Source organism: Colletes latitarsis, chromosome 1 (genome assembly GCF_051014445.1).
Source record: "Colletes latitarsis isolate SP2378_abdomen chromosome 1, iyColLati1, whole genome shotgun sequence".
Lineage (NCBI taxonomy): Eukaryota > Metazoa > Arthropoda > Insecta > Hymenoptera > Colletidae > Colletes > Colletes latitarsis.
In genome coordinates this window covers 46,360,258-46,381,590 of record NC_135134.1, presented here as the reverse complement: position 1 = coordinate 46,381,590, position 21,333 = coordinate 46,360,258, and the positions used below count along the sequence as shown (strand labels likewise).

General features: G+C 40.4%; 1 protein-coding gene across 1 annotated transcript in view; it reads right to left on the bottom strand.

Moving 5' to 3' along the window:
• The window catches only part of Slow (epidermal growth factor-like protein slowdown), a 40,998-nt gene that overhangs the window by 4,532 nt on the left and 15,133 nt on the right, over positions 1-21,333 (bottom strand). The window contains exons 2-4 of the mRNA XM_076764540.1: positions 3,037-3,102; positions 2,831-2,931; positions 2,449-2,544 (exon numbers count right to left, since the gene is read on the bottom strand). Coding sequence (XP_076620655.1) covers positions 2,449-2,544; positions 2,831-2,931; positions 3,037-3,102 — 263 coding nt within the window. The remainder of the gene's footprint in view (positions 1-2,448; positions 2,545-2,830; positions 2,932-3,036; positions 3,103-21,333) is intronic.

Genomic DNA, 21,333 nt, shown 5'->3' with positions numbered 1-21,333 from the left:
TATTAACGAATTGTTTTTTATACCAACTTAACATGCACCAAGTGTTCTGTATTATCGCAAATTACCAGTGGCAACTTCGTGATTATCACAGACGACGATACGCGAACGTACACGAACCCTGGGAATTAAAAACCGGGAACTCAATTCCCGGGGGAGTGTCGTAGCTACTCGTACGAAAGAAACTGTCCCGTCGTACCGAAATCGGCACGGCTCACCTCGTCCACGTAATTAGAACGTTCGTACAGCGTAATGAAATCGCTCGTAAATCTATCGAAAGCAGTCCGTTGCTGGACACCACAATACGCCCAGTTGACTCGGTATTCGCGCTATGTTATCGGGGCCGCGTATCGGCCTGCGTCGATTTAATTACGCCTAACGATCCCGGCTACGAGGACGTAGGCTCCTAACCTGAATATCGATCGCAGATATTTTACGATTTAATAGCGCAACCCTCGCCGTTTGCATCGTTAACTTCGCGGACACGCGTTCTGGTCTGCGGGGATTTTTCTGGGATTACGCGTGGCGAACGCTGTGGTCTCGAAAGACGTCGAAGTAAACGAATTCAATACGCGACTACATCGTAATCAGAGTAGATTTTCGACGGTACTTAGGACAAATTTGGGTCTTTTAACGAATACAAACTATCTGAAAAGCACGATTTGAATGGTGGAAGGATAAATGAGACATTGTTCTTTTTTCTCAAGGTCATGTTCTCCGAGTTGTCAAGGTTATTACTGTATTTTTTCTTTATGCAACCTTGGGTTTAGAAGTATGAATTATTTTATTCGTATACAGCAATTGCTTCCAAACTTTTTAGGAGATGTCAGAATGTTGGAATGACGCAGGAAAAATATACAATTGTTACGTTTTGATTATCAGTGTATTAATGGAAAGATATGTTTATGAATAAAAAATTATTTTTCGTTATTGCAAAGTGTCCATCCATATGTACGTACCCTTCTTCCATTTTGGAGAACATTGATGTACGCATAGAATATTTGAGTACCATTTAAAATGCTCGTTTGTTCCCATCGAACCTGATGTATTTACACAATTTAAATTACTATAGGATATTATAGGTGCACGTATTGTAACCTAAATTGAATTAGTATTGGCCAGGCTAGATAAAAATGCGGCCGCCGCGAGCCGATCGCCTACGTCAGAGCCGAACTATAACGTAACCTAACTCTAACTCAATATTTGAATCTACACAGTGTCGGAAAACTACACAATGAAATGGAACTTTATAACTATGTCACAAACAATGAATGAAGTTAAAACTTCTCGAAGATTAATTAGGTACGTATCGAGTAATTTCAATAATGTTTAGAATTTGGTATCAGTATCATTAATTCGGTACTATCTATTTTAAAATACTCGTGCAGGTTTCGTTTGACGTTTCGAATCTGGGAAAACAGTTTATAGAGTTTAAGAGATAACTATATTCCATTAGTTAGAGTATTTCTTTAAAGCACGAACTAGCTTGTAATATCACAAGAGTTTTTCAAAATGGCCTTCATTGCTAAGCATACAGACATACGTAAGTCGCATCAACGATCGGCTTACAGATTTGAAAACATTTGGTGTGCTTCTAATCATATTGCACGCATATTGAACGCGTATTCGTAATGCTCCAGCATTTTCTACTAACCTAGAATACATTATTGATTTCAGGTGACCCCACAAAAAAAAAAAAAAATCGAGCAGATTTAAGCCAAGCGATGGAGACGGCCATGCAACGTTCACCACGACCTACCTCGTTATTTCTTATTGGACGTTACGTATGTACTTTCCTCTGACAATATGTAAGCAAATTAAAACTTACATTAATTATACTGTTCCTTTATAACTGGCTACAGTTTCTCTTTTCAAGGATTATTTTGATAAACCATTGTAGATTTATAAGATAGCAAAATAATTTTTCCTGTAATAAAGCTTATTAAAACATTGTAAGAGAATCTATATTTCTGACATATTTCATAATAAAATTAGAGATAGCTATGCAAGAGACAGAAATAATTTAAAGAAAAATCATTTGACTTTCCAAGTAAATATTGCTGCAAATAACATTCAATCAAATGGAATAATATAATAGTTTTTTTCTGTAATAAAGGTTATTAAAACATTGTAAGGAAATCTGTATTTCTGGCATACGTCATAATGTTGACATAATAAAATTAGAGATAGCTATTTAAGAGACAGAAATAATCTAGAGAAAAATCATTTGACTCTTAAAGTATTGCTTCAAATAACATCCAGCCAAATAGGGTAATATAATATTTTAATGATCATTTTTTGGTAACACCCTCTATAATCTTTGTCGAAGTGTTGAAGTTGTTAACAGGAAATGTAGTGAATGAACTGTTGGTGTACAATGTTATACCTGTACCGTCGATTTGCATTCGAAATGATAATTCCGAATCGATTTGCATTCGCGTTCGACATTACCTGTCTGGCACTGGTTGCCTGTAAATCCTTTGGGACACGTGCACCTGCCGGGGGAAGTGCATATTCCTCCGTTTAAGCAGGAACCTAGACAGGTAGCTGAAAGGTAATTAAGGCAAGTTATAGATTAGTATCGCCTAGGCCAATAAATATTTTAAGTGCCCCGTAATGAAATTGTAAAATTCATTCAAGTCGTATTTACGACATCATTTGCGAATACGTTACTGGCTCGCGATATTTCTTTTACGCTATACTGTTTCAACGGCTATAAACTTCGATCTTTTCCGAACTACGTATGCGGTTGCAATTCTTTAACCAAATGTTCAAAGAATCATTGCAGAAAGATAGGCAGAAATTGAATTGCTCGTCGAACATGGAAACTCACGTTTATTGCACCCATAACTCATCTGAGTCGCTTGAGTCCATCCTGGGCAGCACAAGAAACCGGAAGTCGCGTCGGTTTTAATGTTAAAGATATTAAGGTACCTAAAAGTAAACTCAGTTTCGTTGCACAGCATCATAACAGTCTTCTATGTAAAAATCTAAACCATAAACTAGTACAATTTTACTTTCCAACGAGTAAGAGTTTACCTAATTTGTCCACTTCGATGATGATGCACGGTAGAACTAGGAACTGATCTGGTGCAAACTCGTCTCCTAGAACAATAGAAAATAACGTTTCATAATAAATTTATTTTGGATAAATCGTTTGTCGAGGTATTGTATTTTCTCTTTCTTTTTTACTCCTTGTACCTTCTTTCGTTACGCAACGATCGATACGTTAAATAAATAATTAAATACACTACGCGGAGCTGCAGTACTCGTGCAACCGTCTTAATAAACGCAACCCTCAAAGGTGCAATCTCACTGTGAATCGTTTCAAACGTACAAGGTAAATTTGTACGGCGACGTTAGGTGGTCGTAGTTGCATGTTTCGAGCGATCAAGATCGAGCGAATCCTTCTACAGCTCCTCGACCACGAAAACATAAACAATACGCGTTGCGCAGGATTGAATATTATCGAGCTGCACCCTTTTCAAGATGCTCCGATTACGCGAACGCCTGCAGCTTTACATTTGTTGCACAGAGACTCGCGTCTACGCGGCCATTGTTGAGCAGTGACAGGACGAAATTAAATTATCGAATCGATTGTTTTGATAGCGATCGCAGCCGATCCGACACGGTGCAAGCCTACATTTGCATCGTTCGATTGAAATGGAAATTGAAATCGTTAAATACGAGAGAGGACAATTTCGACGAGCGCGTTTAAGCATCCATTCGATAACTGTCCGCGTAACGGGGCTTTCGAACAGCTTCGTTTTGTCGTTAAAAAAAGCGATACTGGATGACTTCAGATTACCTTCAAGCAGCGACAGATTATTTAGATAACTTTCGTTGTAATTAATCCGCTGTAGTTTGTCTCGTAATCTCAACGATTTTATGGTAATCGAGTCGATCGCGTCGATCGACGCTACTCGAAATTCGTTGCAAGAAACGTTAAATGCATTTGTCGACGTTTCCACGACGGTCGTAACAGTTGTTTTTCGTTCTATTTTGTCGGAGTTTTTAAGCGAAATAAAGATGAGACAGAAAAACGAATAAAAGGAAATACTTTATTAAATACTAGATTTTAATTATATAGAAGCTTTTAAATTAACTACTATGATGTATTCAACCGTCAGAAAAATACTAATAAATATATATTATAGTGCACAGAGTAAATGTAAAAATGCACCACTGTAGCAAGTAATAATATTATCGGAGAAATTACTAGAAAAACACACACTTGTCGTAAAACGATAATACTCGTTTCCGGTCGGTAATGTGTTAAGATGTGGGATTATATTTTGCGTCGTAATAAAGTATGTAATTTTGTTTCCATTTTTTGCTACATTAAAACGTGCCTAACTATAAAAAAAAAGAAATCGTTGAAAATATTACGATCGCAGTAATGTTTCGAGCACCGGATGGATGCAGTGCTAATTGCGCGTTCGAGGGGACAAAGGATGTGCGAGTTGGGCGGAAGGACGGAATATCGATTTCCGGTTGTCAGATACAAGGTTGGAATTCGAAAAAGGCAGAACGTGGATTATTCTATGAATTCTTATTATACGAAGCGAAGCTCTTATTCAGTTGTTTCCTAATATAATTGCGTATAATGGCGCAGTTTCAAAGTGGAACGCACGGGGAAAGGAGCGTTCTCTCACGGGTTGTAATAGCGAGGATCGCGAAATCGAGAAGGCGCGTGAAAGACACTAACAATAGGTTAAAAATCTGTGACCTTAAAATCTATTCCTCAATTAATTTCACGCAATAGCATTCAAGCATTATTATTAACCCCTTGATGTACCTATTTAAATCCAAATAATTTTTCAAACGCATACTATCTAATTTTGTTTCACGAGTTGTGAATATAAAAATATGTTGATTTTAATATCTGTTTAAGACGACTGATTTTTAATGGCAAGTTTTTATTTTTTTTCGGTAATGAGACTGAAAATCGAGGAAAGAGCAAAATTTTTGATGCTTTAGGGAAGCTTTCCTAGCATAAAATAGTATTTGTATGAGAACTTGTGACAAGGAGTTAAATATCTCTCAAACTATTATGTGATTGCACTATCGTTCGAAGAGTCCTGAAATATTATTCAATTCCCCCAAGCTTTCTCATAAAAATTGTAACGCTTCGCGCGGTTGTTTTGCAAGATGCTCGAAACCTAATGTAACGTTGATCCACTAGGATGAGATGACACCGTGGTCGTTGAAATCGCTTCTTTCTCTCGGCGGAGATCTGTTGCAGAAATCGCGCGCAAAGATCGTGCAGTAATTGGGCGTCGAGAGGGCGATCTCGAGCCGCGAAAACCACTTCGTCATCGTCGGCCCGCGAGAAAATTGCATCTCGCCGTGTCGCTGTCATGTACGTTGAAACGCGACACGACGTTTACTGTCGCAACAACGGCCCCGGGACCACGTGGTTCGCATCGCGAGACGTCGGCTTTCCTTGCTCGCGCGCCATTTCGTTCGCCGCCAAGAGGTGCCAGGAACGCGAAACGACGAACAAAGGAGCCGGACCTGGACCGATTAAACCTGCCCCGCGGCTATCGGTTGCACAATTAAAACGCCACCCCTCGGTCCAGCTGTGGGCATACATCACCCTTCATCGTCCATTTTCACTCGATCTCGGTGGACGTAATTTCTGCGTGGCGAATCCTTCGCGTACTCGTCGAGGATAATCCTTTAACACTAAACCTACCACGACCAATCATCTGACCGGTTGAATGACTTATATTTTCTTTGTAAAAAATTGGACAAAATTTGGTACCAAATTCTGGTTAGCTTCCAATGTAAATAGGAAATATATGTATTCCACTGTCTTAGAACAGTCTAACAACACGTATTAAAAATAGTTAAACTTTAGACGCGTGCAGTTCAGACACCAATAGTGTTTTATTAATTATTGTGCCATTGTTAGAAGCGGCAAGGCCTCCCCTTTAAAATGGCTTTTGGTTTTTGTCGATCCGACTTTCCGTTTTCGAGATATCGTAATTTATATAAAAGGTGATTTTTAAAATTCCGCTCTCCGCCTTAGAAAAGACTATTAACACGCATTAAAAATACTAAAACTTTAGTTGCATGCAGCTCCGAAACCAATAGTGTTTTATTAATTATTAAGCCATTGTTAGAAGCGGCAAGGCCTCCCCTTTAAAATGGCTTTTGGTTTTTGTCGATCCGACTTTCCGTTTTCGAGATATCGTAATTTATGTAAAAGGGTATTTTTCTTAATTTGACTATCTCTGTCTTCGTCTGACGCGTCGCGCCGGACCTCTCTTTTTCGTACGTGACTCGCGACCGAGTCACGTAGTTACCGGCGTAGTATTTCCAAGAATTTACTACGCACTGTTTACTATTTTCACGCGCGCGAGTTCATTCATATCAATGAACGTAAACAAACGTTTCGCGCCCTTATATCTCCGAAACTAGCCACCGCATCGACTTGAAACTAAAATTGCTATATCTCCGGAACTAATTGAGCTATCGGCTTGTACGAACGCTCATTTTAAAGGGCATTTCATCCTCTATCCAACGACTATACCAGCTATTATAATTTTTGCTGTTTTCTATGTTTATTTTCACATTTACTTTGACGCTACATACCCAATGTGGTTTCAGCACTTCTTATTGATCATACGACTGGTGTGCGATAAACCTGGATCATAAATTGTTTATTTGATTGAAAATAAATTTAAATTTGTATACAGGGTGTTTGCATAATAACTATGTCATTTTCATCACCATTTCTTTGTTGGGAACGAGGAATTGAATCGATCAATGCATTAAAAAATACTGAATGTAATATGAAGATCATTATTTTAGAAATATTTAGATTTAAGTATCTTTTATCTTAACAGTGGATTAAAAAATCTATGATTAAACAAACTAATTGTATCACATTACGTTTTCTTGGGAGCTATTTAATTGTGCGAATAATTATTAATCGTTTAAATAGGTTTTCAATCCCCTCGAACTTTAAAGGGTAATTTCATCCCCTAGATATGAATTTTCGAAAGAATATTTACCTAATAGTTTTAGAAGTTCATTAAACCCGTTTTATAACGATCGAGCGTCATTTGTAAGTTGATTTTCGACCGACGTTCCAATTCTCCCTTGAGAACTTTCACGAAGGGCCGGAAGTTTCCGTCGATTTAGGACAGTTTCCAAAATGTGCAACGCCTACAGGCTCGTGCCTTCGTCCTGCATGCAGATGCCGTAGGAACGTTGCATAAGAGTCTCTTGTCTAGGAGGAACTCGCCCATAATTCATGGCCCATTTTCCGCCGAGCGCCGGTTTACGATGCGTCAATTGTATGGCTGGGTTGTTTCCCAGTGAAAGTTAGCTAATATTTTCTCGCTGTACCAGAGTCCTTACGGAACGTATATAAACTATAAACGTGTTAGTGACATTCTCATACAATGGCATTGTTCCTCTCGACCGTAGCGTAAACCCAGCCACGTGTCCTTAGGGCAAGCTTGAACGCCTCCTTAATCCTAAGGGCTTACTCGTGCTATCTACTTTCCCTCGCACGGGAGATTGCTTGTCGACCGACCTATTACCGAAAAGCCATGCACCTATATAGAATCCGTGATCAGTGTTGGGCATCGATCGATCGAAAACACGTTTTACAAATTATGGTGGTTAAGGTAAAACGTCCCAATTAAGCTGCCATAATTTTTATTTCGTCGTTAAACATATACATCGTACATTATCGTGATGAAAATCAATTCATTTTCTAAATATTAGCGATGTCTATTTATGGGAAATTTTAATTCTCAAAAAACCACGAAATGCACATATACAAAAATATAAGAAATACTTTACATTTCATTAATTCTATTAATAGTAACGACTCTAAATATCCGTCGACGCGGACTTATTACACAGTCTAATACAATGATAATTTATTAATTGCAATTACGGTGCATCGCGTCAAAAGTGAAAAGAGGCTGCCGTCTGCGAGATTCCCACGTATCTTAGACTCGACGAGCGCATTACAATAAAATTAAGGCCTTAAACGACGTCGAGGGTGTTCGCGAAATCTGTCCGTTAAGGGCGATCCACGCGTTTGCCTATGGATTATCTAGAAAGGCTCAAAGGGATTAACGTGGCAGGTGATCCAGGTTAGTGAATCGTGTAGGTTCTACCGGACGAGATGTGTGTCTGGTATCGCCTCGTTCCCCTTGATCCTGTTTTACGGGGCAAAGCTGGCCTCATGCTACGCCATGATTCTTCAAATTGTTCCTGCCTCGACTAGAATTTCTGTTATCCGAACGGACGCGTGCTGATAGGCAGGCTCTCGATCGACGTGGCGGAAATCTCAGGCCATGTTTTATCGATCTTTTATTTTTTAAACGCTTCGTCCGAGACTATGGTTTTCAATCTGTGGTCCGTGGACCTTTCTCCAACGATGAACCACTCTAAGTGATTTTCTTTTTCATTCAAAAAATTGTCTTAATACGTGATAATTGATAAGGTGGACGCAATAAGAGATTCGATCCAGCAGAAATCCAATAATTTTCGTCGCGTTTCAATCGACACATTTCTATCCATCAATTCTGGTCACTGGTTTTTACATTTCAACGATCCAGTTAGAAGCAATATTGATTTAAATTAGGTAATGCTTTCCTCAAGAATTACATTGGCCTAGAATAAAATATTAATGACAAGTAGTAATTATCGAGAGATTTACTAAATGTCGTTTGTTAGAGATGCAACGAAATTTCCGAACGTCCCAAAATATTCCACAAACGGAATGTTTTGCGACGAGTGCTCGAACGAGTCCTGCCTTACACGTGTCTCAGATCGATCACAGTGGTACAAACGTTAAATGTTTTCTTAAGCTTTCGGTCTCACGGTCCACACGCATCAAGTCGTTCCTGGAGCGTATTCCGCTGGCAGAAAAATCTCGCGGAACACGTCGCGACGGAGTTTCAGATACGGTTCGGAGGACATTCGCGTGGGAATACTGGTTCGGGTGCTCTGGTGGCCATACTGAACTCAGCACGCTGATAACGTCCAACATGGTCGAGCCACGACATTGAACGAGAAAGGCGAAGTAGTTGGATGTACTTTCGTGAACAATTTCAGAAAATAACAGCCAATAAACGTACCGTCCGCAGATTACGTTCATGTTCTTTTAACGAAGTAGCAATCGACTCAATTTACTTTGGGAAACATTACGAATCGAAGTTCTTCCGTTGATTTCACAACGTTTCCTAACTTTCTGAGACCTTTAAACGGGATGTATAACTATCGAGAGAAGTTCTAAACGTTGATAGACAGACTTTTAAATAATTTACAATTTTTAATTTTTGAAGATCTGGTGGTAGTTTAAAAATGTAATACTGTTAATATTGACGCAATAACAGTATATTAAGCCCGATGCAGTTTTGTGTTGCTATGTGGGTCGATCTAAAGAAGGGACGTAGAACGCGAGGGCATATAAAAAAAATAGCCAGTTAGCATAAGTCCATAAATCAACCCTGACGGAGACAAGGCAAAATGGGAACTGGTACGTATTTCAAGTCAGGTTTTCGTTTCAACTTTTTACGAAACACGCTCCACGAATTTACTTTCCATTTCGATGCTGAAAGATCATCCTAGCGTAGAATTAACACTACTGTTTGATTAATTACCATTGTAGTAATTATGATAATATTAAACACAGTAAACTATTCATTGTTGAATCAGATATTGTGTCAGAACGACCTTAATATTTTTCTGTATTGTCTTCGAATTTATGAATCTATGGAGAGGCCAGAAAAATTAAGAAAACTAGTTATTAATTATATTATTCTATGAAACGTTATTATCGATGTATCTCTACCTCAATAATTGAGACGTAAAGTCACGTGTCCCTAAAATCACTACTCGACTCGACTTAAAAATTTTTCAAAATTTATTTCTAAAATCGTTTGACTGAGAATAGATGATTTTGTGAGTCCTTTCTTTTTCAATGGGGTGTTTTTCAATAAATTTTCAACAAGATTCGATCAAAACCGTAGTCTCGACTGCGTTTTAGACGTGTATTTCCCGAGTTCAGCGAGAGCAACGAGTTTTCCGTGTGCACGCGGAACTTTCTCCGAAGAAATACGTCGCCGAAAAATCGTGAGACATAGCAAGAAGTCGCCCGATAATAAAATCAACGCCGATTAGCGGCGCGAGGCTAGTCGTCGCGTGATACCATTCGCGCAAGCTTCCCATGGGTGATAAATTTTCAATGAATTATCGCATCGACTGCTCGCGTGTCTGCGACTCTCTGAAAGGTACTTCCGAAACCTTAACGGTGATCTTGCATGTTTTCCACTTCTGGCCATGGTCGAACCGAGAGCATCGAGTTATCGTGGCCATTCGTTACACCCTTGCCTTTGACTATCTGTTGCTCGTGCAAGATTTCCGCGCGGATAGGTTAAACGAACCAGACTCTGTCTGGGTCATCGATGAGTGCTCCGAGCCGAAAGTTCGGAGAAAGGACACCTTGTTTTCACCATTATAGCAATAAGAAATCAATCCGTTGCCCTTCGTTCGTCTTGTACCTCTTCTCTAAAATTAATAGCTGTTATATAAATTTATTCCTTTGAGCGATCCTAATAATTAAAGCTTGGAGATAAAAATTGATTCTTGGAACTGTAGAGACCTACGAATACAGGGACAAAATCTTTTTTAAATTCGTAGGTACTATTAAAAGAATTATGGGCTACTGAACGAGGCCTAATAAATCATTGGAAATTGTTTATTAATTGTTTTGCTAAAATTTTATAAGCAATAATATCTACTGTATCACATCTTTTATACTAAGGGAGTATTCTTCTCATTAATAAATGAATAATAATAACACTATTATCTTAGTAGAATACGGTCGTCAGAATATTCTTAAATTCATCGATCGTTTCTAAAATAACATTTCTTCTTCGCTCGTAACCTGCCTAAATAAGTCACTAAAAGCGTACGACATTGAAATCCAATTACAGTATTGTACTCGCTCCCCGAGTCACGATTATCCAGATACGTATAAAAGAATTGCCGCGTTTAAAATATGCAAGCAGTTTCGTCAGAATAATCGACAAGACACGCCACCAACGATTTATGGAACTACAACACGCCAGCAATTCCGCCTCGGTAATTCTATCAATTGATAATGCAACGTAAAAACAATCGGATTGAAAAATGGTCGAGTCAGCCACAATGAGTCGTTCGAAGGAGCGCTCGCAGGAATCGTTTGCACAGAATACTATCGAGTGACCAGCGAACGTGAACACCAGAACCAGTTAATATATCAATTTTGTTCGAATCGCGTAAAAATCCGAATAACACTTCGCGCACTTTATCTGTAACGAAGTCGATATATCCCCTGGGCACCGGTATCAATTAGCTCCGTATCACCGATGGATTTATAACGGAATCATAAATATTCGACTCACTTTCCTTCGTAACAGTACGGTGTACGCGAGCACGGGTATACACGCGGGCGAGTTTTCAGTTGAAGAAGCAGTATATTATCGCTGCGTGGCGGTAAACCGTCGTTGCACGATGTTTCGATCGTAACAACACGCTTTGCAGGCTCGTTGCGATGTCGCCAGTAGTAATAAACACCGACTCTTTATTGTACGATCCCGTGAACTCTTACTCCGGACGATTCTTCTCGCGTCGCGACGCCAGCGCACGATAAAAGGATCTCTCACGGCGGTTTCCAGCTTTCGGTTCACCGACGGCTCGTAAATTAGACTCTTAACGAGGCTCGAGCTTAACGATCAAAGAATCGACGAGGATTCGTTGGGAACGGGACGTGAAAACTGAGTTGTACAGGATAATTTATCATCAAATGCTATTAGAAAAATCTGAGTTTCAATTTTTTCGATATTCACTGTCCCCCAAAGTGTGAAATGTTTCCCACGAGAGCGTTGCGCACTTTTTAAAAAGCAACGTCTACCTTAATAAACGGAGTACACGTTGGTAACAGTTTCTGGCTGTAGCACGAAGTTTAACAAAGTTATAAGTTAAATCGACTTGAATTTCTGACGTGCATTAGGCGTTCTGGCGTGCATGTCGGAGCAGTTTGTGGGGTGAGGATAACCTTAGAACTTGGTTATTAGATGGATACCTCAGGCTTGGTTTGAATTTAGATTTCGAAATGCATAACACGACGGTGTACATGACGCTTGGAATATAACTGCAAATATCTGTCGAACTATTTACAATATTATTATACAGTTATATAGTAATATATTATTGAAAAGCTGCAGTGACTGTCAGCCCTGTCAAATAATTTCTTTTCGACGCTCCTTTGAATTCATACGTTTCCAATTGGCGTTCGATTAAACAACCGATTAAATTCGAAGCGCCGTCGCGTCGAATGGCAGCCTGAAAACGGAACGACGTTGGTCCGCGTCTAAAATTAAATGAGACTGAATGGCGTTTATGGCGGATGATTAAAAGAAATGAAACGCCGGTTTCACGAGCGATGAAAAACGTGTTCGCGGAACGTACATAATGCGAGGAGACGCGCATCGCGTCGCGAGACGTTCACACGGAAGAACAAAGAGAACAGCTGGCCGAAGTGAAGTGGCACTCACGCCAGACCGGCCACAATTTGCCGTTTTAAAAGTTTTCCAACCAGCGGGGACAGTCATTGGCTACCGCTTCGAGGCGAAATGATTGATTAAGTAGGGCCTCGAGATTCGCGACACCTCATTTTACCCGCGCCACGAAAACGCCATTCACGCTGTCCAATGAAGCCTTGTTGTCGGGTCAATTGGCGAAGAAGAAGTCTGCTTTCGAGAAGCGTCCGACGGCAAAAACGGGTTACCATTATCGCAATTTAATTAATATTACGAAGAGTACTCGGTTTTGTGCGAAACGTCGATCAGAGCGATTGCGTATCTATCTTAATCGAACTTTGTTAGGAGGGAAAGGATCAAATAAAATTGTCAGCTAAGTTTAGAGAAAGATTGGATATTCACACTTGAGTGTCATGGGATTGTTGACCGATTCTTGACGATTTCTGAGTTCATCATCACAAGGTCACTGTACACTAGATCCTTGAATTTGGTATCTAAGGAATTAAAATTAGAGTTGTATCGAATATAAATTTCAGCAGTTAAAATATGTAAAAAAAACTCATAACATTTTATTACGTGAAATTAAAAATCTCGTAAAGATTCCGCTGGGATTGTTGACCGATTCTTGACGATTTCTGAGTTCATCATCACAAGGTCACTGTACACTAGATCCTTGAATTTGGTATCTAAGAAATTAAAATTAGAGTTGTATCGAATATAAATTTCAGCAGTTAAAATATGTAAAAAAACTCATATCATTTTATTACGCGAAATTAAAAATCTCGTAAAAGGGTGCGTTCTCGATTTCTGTATTGCCACCAGTAAAGCAGTTCCTCTGATTCACAGTCGCTCATTTCGGATGTATCTAAATTCGACGAATAAATAACAAGCTTAACGCGCTCCAACGACGTTAAGTTTAATAGGAAATACTGTTTTATTACAGATTTATCGTCCCGTCGGATTTCATCGCGGCGATCCACTTTTTTATTGGCGATTTATTCCGAGCAAAGAGTCAACTTCTCGGAAATTCATTGGAACCGCCGTCTCTTAATTCCCGCTTAATCGCGGTGGATGCAATAATTCTGGACGTTTCGTTCGCGTCGTCCCCTTCTCCCTGGGATCGCGTTCGGAACGCGCGTGCACCTCGAAGCGTGTTGCGAGAGACGAGAAGGAAAAAAAAAAACGAAGAGAAATAAAGCAACGCGTCGAGCACGCGGAACGAATGCGTCCCCGTCCGGCATGCAAATGCGATGTAATTCAACGGCGTCAATTAAAATTGCGCGCGAAATGAAACGCGACGCACGGATGCCAGGGCGCGACGTCGTTTTTCGCGAGGTGGTCTGCCACGGCAAACGACGAGTAATGTTATGACTACGCGCGTTACGATTTGCGTTCCCCGGGCTGGTACGTAGCGTGCGTACGGCTACTTGAATTCATGCCACGGACTGGTCGACCCGTGAATTCATTAATAAATTGCAATCATCCGTGCACGGTCGCTGCCAGCTGCCCTCTTCGTTACTCTTATTGCAACGACGAGTTGCCCTCGAACCGCTGCAGGTTCAATTTCACGATTTTAAACTTTATTACGGCCGTCGAGTCAATTGAAACGAACACGTTACTTCGATGCTCGAAGCGTGGGTAACGTCCAAGGTACGCTTTTAATCCCACCGTATCGATTGGCTACCCGTGCGATTAACAAATTTCTTTAAACACCCACGAGTCAATTCGAGACGTTGCGACGTATTCGAAAGGACTTAACACTTTTATTTATGCAGGTCTGTGAAACGTGGTTGACGCGCGTTGGCGGTTTACGATTCGGTGCGATTCGTTACCTGCGAAATGAGACCAATTTCAGCTGACGAGAGGCGCCGCGGGTTATAATATTTAACTTTCTGTCCGCCACAGGGTGACGCGCGCGTGATGGACCGCCAATCTAGATGGACAAATTTCGAGACGCGTTTAATATACTCTGGGTCGTGTTGAATACAAATTTTAATACAATTTTAACATTTGACCGACAATTATAGTGTATTTATTTATACCAAAAAAATTGAAACGTACTAAAGAAATTAAAACATAGATACACGATGAAATGTATAGTGCAATGGAAATAACTGTTTATTCAGTCGAGTATATTTTTTGCAAGTTTTATTAGAAATTATTCCAGTGTTAAACAGGGTATTAGTTCTAGTAATCGTGGTACTATTCTGTTGTGGAAAAATAACTCCAAAATGTGGAATAAAATTTTGTCGTACGAGGCTTCGCGAGAGAATTGAGTACGAATACTTGGACGGCGGTATAAGTAGAAAAAGTAAGTAATGGACAGACGTAGCGATCGTGTCCAATCTCACGCGTATCCCAGAAATATTCAACTTCAATTATTTCGAAGACAAAACATTCTACGAAAAAATATTATTTCGTATTTTATTGTCAAAAGTGTTATAAAATTCATTTTCAATTTTCAAACCACTGCTATAATTTTTTAAACGGGTGCAACATTTCTGAAGTTAATTTTTTCTTATAATATATTAAATATTGACCAAGTGTAAATAACTTCTAAGTAAGGCTGTAACAGAATTATGTTTAGATAACATTTTTTAAATTTATAATCAAGGGTAGCCATGGAGCCTAATATTAACTCGAAGTCACTAGTAATACGAATTCCACAAACAATCTCGGAGTTAGCATCATAAACCGGTGCCAAACGAAACTTTCTCGGGTCGCATCGCCAGAAACTAATTACGTAGTCGATGCACACACATGTGTCCGAAATATTCTTAACAACCTTTCATCCTCTTCGCCACGACGATATTTTTTCCTGCTAAGTATACGGTGCCGCGTTGCATAGCGATGGTTTATCATAAAAGTGAAGGAGTTATTTTTGAAGCTGACAAATGGGTTCAGTCTCCTCCTCGAATATTTTTCCCCGAGCTGCCGTCACTCGTCCCTTCTCGGTCCCTTCTCGCGCCTCCCAAAGAAAAGAAGAAGTCTTTTTATCGCCCGGGCGAAGTTTTAAGGATATTGAGTCTGGCTGCTCGTTAGCGACGGAGTTTTGCCAGTCCTCCTTTTCCTCAGGGCGCGACCGACCGACAGCTAAACAATCTGCCCGCCTGGACTCCCGTTGTATATATTAACGAGAGCTCGTGGAACGTCAATGTTTGCGTCTCCTCCAAACAGTTTTCCTCGAGGCATCCGCGATCGTTTCGGAATTGTTTATGAAAATCTCTCCGTCGTAATTTTCGTTCTAACTCCGGATAGCGTTTATTCAATTTCACCATCGTTCGACGAGGACCAAAACTTTAGCAATTTACTAGATTTCGATTACCCTTTAAATACTATAATTACAATTTTTGTATTCCAATATATAAATCGAGAATTAAAAAGATGATTTTTAAAAGGTACCTGTTACTTTTGGCCCCTGGTAAAAGTGGCATACGCTTTTACGACACGGTGAAATAAATCGTTCGCGTCGTGATCCCGCGAAAATAATGTAAGCACTGGCGTATTACATGAAATTATTCTAATCGAGAGATCGCCTCCTGTTCTTTTTACGATCGACACCGATGATTTTTCTCGTCGACGCGGAATACTCGGCAACGGAAGCCGCGGGCGAGTAGCGCCGGGCCCAACAGAGCTTCCAAATTACAAAATTACTTGATGGCTGGTTACTGGTTCCCCGGCGAAGTAATTACGCGCCTACGCGGTGCCAATAACTGCCTCGCCATCGCTCATTATTTTCCGCGATGCATCTCCATCGTTTTACGTACCTTTTGCCGCTGCCACGACGATAGATTCTTGTCTCGAAGCGTTCCGTTCTGATAAAAACGTCGGGAATTCGCGATCTTTCTCCTCGTTTCACGGATTTAACGGCCAATGAAACTTAATCGAATCATTCAGATCTCCTAAAAGTCACCGTTTATGGAAACCTCGTTGGATTCCCACGTTTCGGCACGAAAGGATCGATCTTTTACGCGTTCGAAATATCCTGGTGTCCTTGGAAAGTTAAATAAATAAAATTACAATTTTATTTCTATAGAACTTTTACGTTTGTGTGTTCGTACAAATGCTTTACGAGACTGTACGACGACATTTCCAATCGTTTTAAATCTATCCATGATCATGTAACTGATATACGTTGTGCTTCTGACCACCTCGCGGTGAAATCTGCACGCGTACGTCGAATGATGTAACGTTTTCTTGCGCCATGAATTATCGTCCTGGGCTTTCGAGGTATTGCAATGATATATCGCTGGAACCGTCCTGCGCAAGCGGAATACGGTTACTCTGTCCCGTGATATATTTCCCTGGGCTTGACAACGCTACAAATTTTTCATCGCCGTTTGATTGCTATCGTTCGGATCTAGATGTCTCAATCACTCGTTGGAAACGCTAGCCGCGATAAGTTTCCGATAATGATTCAACTTTTCCTTTCCTACGGCAATATTCACGCAGCTTAAACCAAAACACTTTCGAATATCATTCTGCACATTGTTTACGCTTCGACTTCTCTTGATTATACAGTTTACATGGGCAATTAAAAATGAGTGTAGCAACTCTGAGGTGGTAGATTCTTCTGAAATTGTCTTTTAAACACTGCAGTGAGATATTAATAGTGCAGGCCGACTGTCAGAGATATTTGTATGCTCGACGTAGGAAACTCTACATATCATTGTCTGGAAGGTAATTCGCGTCTAACAAAGGGACCATAAAATTCTTTCGAGGAAGGGTAAGCTACACGACCTTTCGAGACAAATATGGACGAGGTCAAGCATTGTGGCTGAACGTATGTAGATAACAATACGTAAAGCCTCGAACGAATAACGTTTTTTATTTTTCCCAGGAAAAATTCATAAAGAAGAAGATTCGTTCTCCTATGTACGCAGAGTTAATTGCACGATACGCGATACCGTATCGCGATAGTTCTTCTTTAATCCGGTGTTCCGGTAACCGAAATAGGGAGCGCCGTTACGACACCGGGCGCTATCAATTTCCACGAAGGCACGATCGCGGATCGTCGAGCTGGCCGCGGAATTATCATTTAATGGCCTCGCAATAACACGGGCGAACGAAATGGGAAGAAAAGGAGTCGCTATGAATTATTCAGGCAATCGCAGGAACGCGAAGCAATAGCAGCCGTATCGCGCGATCGATACCGCATCGCTCGAACACTTGGCAACGATAAGTCCATTTATGCTAGCCATAAACCGACCGGGGAATTTTGAAGAAGATCGCCGAGGAGGCGACCTTACGGGGCTACGAATTCTCCGCGCGCCACCGAGCTGCCCGAGGTGCCTTTTTCCTTTTTTTTATTCGCTAGATCGTTTACAGAAGCGTAGAGGGGAGGAATATGAGTGGCCATCCAGTTCGACCACCCGAGGGCCAACGTACACCTTCGTCGACTGCGTGTGTGTACCTGTGTGTGTGTTCCTTCGTGCGATATCCGCCCATCCACCTAGCGGGTTTGACCTCCTCACCCCGCGTATTTGTTACCGTCGAACCATTTTGAGGATCTTTCGAACGCTGATTCCGCGGTCGAATGTTTTACGACTGCGCCAAGGGCTGGAACAGATCCTCCTCATAAATCATAGATCTTCTGCTGAACGTAGGTGTCAGGAAATATAAGAGTTTGGAATAAAAATTTGACGATAGTAGATATTGAACAATTTTGGATCTGTCGTTTCTCAAGGAGCTCGGGGAGGATTAACTTCTTGATGCACGATTTAATTCCAAATAATTTTTTAAACGTATACTATTTAATTTTGTTTAAATTTGGAATGGGCTCGAACAAGAATAAATTTGTTTCACGAATACCTCGTGAATATAAAAGTATGTGAAAGTACGTAGGATTTCGGAAGTATGTCTATTATTGTAATTGACCCCTGCAACTAAAAATAATTTTTTTAGAACGATTTGAAATTTTGTAATTTAATTTTTTAATAACTTTTTAACGATGCCTCAATCAAGAAATTGATATTCTTGATTTTCGTCTTATTTTGGCTCCTAGAAAAAATTTTGAGTGACATCAAAAACTTGTGACTTGTGGGAAAATGAGCGTTCGTAAAATATCGAAATAAATATTTATCAGAGTTCCGAAATAGACTTTGAACGTCAGCGTAGAAACTAGTTGGTTCTCCGTAGAGACAAAGAAGTGGATTTAACGGATTTTGGAAACAGGAGAGAGGATAATAGGATATGGCGAGGCTTAGGACTCAGGGAGTTTCGGTGAGCACGCGGAGGATGACGCAGAGTTCGCAGAGAACAGATGACACAGTGTTTAGGGGAACAGGTGACGCGGTGTTTGCAGGTGAGAAGTCACGCGTAAATTAGGGTCGGCACGTTGAATCAGTTTGAGCGGAAAAGCATGGTATAATCGAGAATGTGGTGATTCTGTGAAGGAAGTAGAGATAGTACGAAATAGCATTTGTATCTGAAAGGGTTTCGCTATGCAACCATTATTGAGATACTTTTCTGACGTTACGCTTTGTTAGATCGTACATATTTCGAGTGTTTACAGTCAGTTTCTATCGATGAAACCGTGGAGTATACTTCTCTCTATCAATATACTTCTTGCGTTAGGAGTACGTGACGTCGAAGCTTTTGCTCCTGCGTTACGTCGAGTACTCGATCGAACTCAAAAGTTGTCTTTAAAAATGAAACTTCGTATGAGAAAAATTTATTGTGTAATTTTTTAAAACTGCGGTAGAACATCGAGTTATAGTATAGAATTTCCATTTTCTAAACTTTATATCCGCCTGGACGATCTCTGTATTATTTTCAGATAGCCATTCCTGTACTGTAAGCTCTTCCACCACTTCGCATCCTTCTATCCGCTTAATTCTATGCAATTAGTAAATAGGAGGCTTTGGATAACCGAGACCCCGATTGATCGAAACCAAGGTTAATCACGATCCTATTAATCGAGGTCTTACCGTACGATGGACTGTCTTATCATTGGCGTGGGTCGTTCGATTTATATGATTCGAATAAATGGAAGTTTATCGGGGTTGTGAATCTCGGAAAACGAAGAGATGGGATCTTCTCTGTTATTAGATTGCTCGGGTCTAGTCCGTGTATAAGATGCTGAATGAAAATATAGACTCAGAATATAAAGACTCGAGAGAAAACGTACTTGTATGCAACAGTACTTGGAGTCGAGAAGGTGTCATTAAAGTACCTTTCCTCGATGATACGGAGAACGTTAAGAGTGATTCTGGATCTTCACTTCTTGGCATAACAGACATTAATTTTTTCAATTTGAAAGATTTATAGAGCGTCGACGTTATTGTTTTTCTGCATAACTATTTGTGCACTTGTTTTTAAGGAAGATTCTAAGAATTCTGAGAGTTAACCGTGGTCGATTCGATCGTAAAAAGTCGAGAGTCGGGAATACCTGCCATTTTGCTTCCATCATTCCTCGGCCATCAATTGTTTCCCATTTTTCCGTAACGCAGTTTATGCTGCAACGGTGCGTGCCTCTGGCCCGTCTTTTCTTTTACCTGCCAGCTGTCGTTGATCTCCGATAGATCTCACGATCACTGAAGAAATCGATGCGGAATGCCAGCACGTTCGCGAAATTGTACGTTCGCGATTGGCCTTTGATCGGCGAACGTGCACCGTTCACGATACAACCCTGCCCCTCGTAGAGTCTTCTAACCGCTGATTGCAATTTTATCTCATCGATTTTCAGAATGGTACTCTCATTAAACTCGACGATCATCGTCTAGCAACGAGTTTTAATTTTCAATGTCGTACGAACGCCATAAATTTCAGTTCGCATTGGGATTCGACGCACGAATGGAAACGAAATTGTTTAAATTCGAATGAAATCTTGCGTATCGACAGGGTGATGAGTAGTCAAATTGTAGTCGTAGAAGATTAATTAATTTCTTAAGAACAGGTTCTGTCAATGAAGCAATCGGTCTTCGAAGATTTCTAAACGTAACCGGAATGATACATCGATGACGGGCGGTGAAATCTCGAGTCAGGCATTAATTAAAACAAGGAAATAAAGATATGAGATAAAACGAATGGGCTTTCATGTATTACTAATAGATGCACTTTCGGGGAGATTAAAAATTCCTTCGAATAGTACTGTAAGATTGTTTTTAATCATCTAAAGCTAGACAGAAAAATATTATTATATTAAAATTTACAATACTTCTTTCATCCTTTAAATATTTGATTTAAATACAATTTTGATGATGTATACACACGCTTCTGTAATCCTTTATACGAAATGGTAATTATAATAATAGACGTTTGAATTATTGGTTTGTCGAGTAGTTGTCCAGAGTATTATTTCGACGCGTGGTAATGAAGTTTACAAACCGTGCGGACAAAACAGCCGGTTACACGGAACGACTGAATAAATATGCGCTTACTCCGAACTATTCGAATAATGTCCAGCTCTGGTCAGAGTCTGCCCGTGGGTTCCGCGAGTTGAATGGCCGGCGCTGTTATGTTTATCTCGTGCAGTACGCGCTAACAGAAACGGAAAGAAAGTAAAAGGAGGCCCCGACGGAACGTACGTGTAAAAGACGTGCTCTATTTGCGTCCGTGGAATGTCATTTCGCGTTCGTTGTTCCTTCTTTCTACTTGTTTTGCGGCGAGTCGTGACACGAAGCCCTCCCGGAGGCATTTAAGAGTCTCGCGACGTGAGCTCCATTAAGAGGAACGACCGAATCACTCGCGGATTTTTCGAAGACACGCCAACACACACGTACGCGCGCTGACAAACCGATTTTTCAAAAAATCACCCTCAGGGATTCCCCAGCCCCTA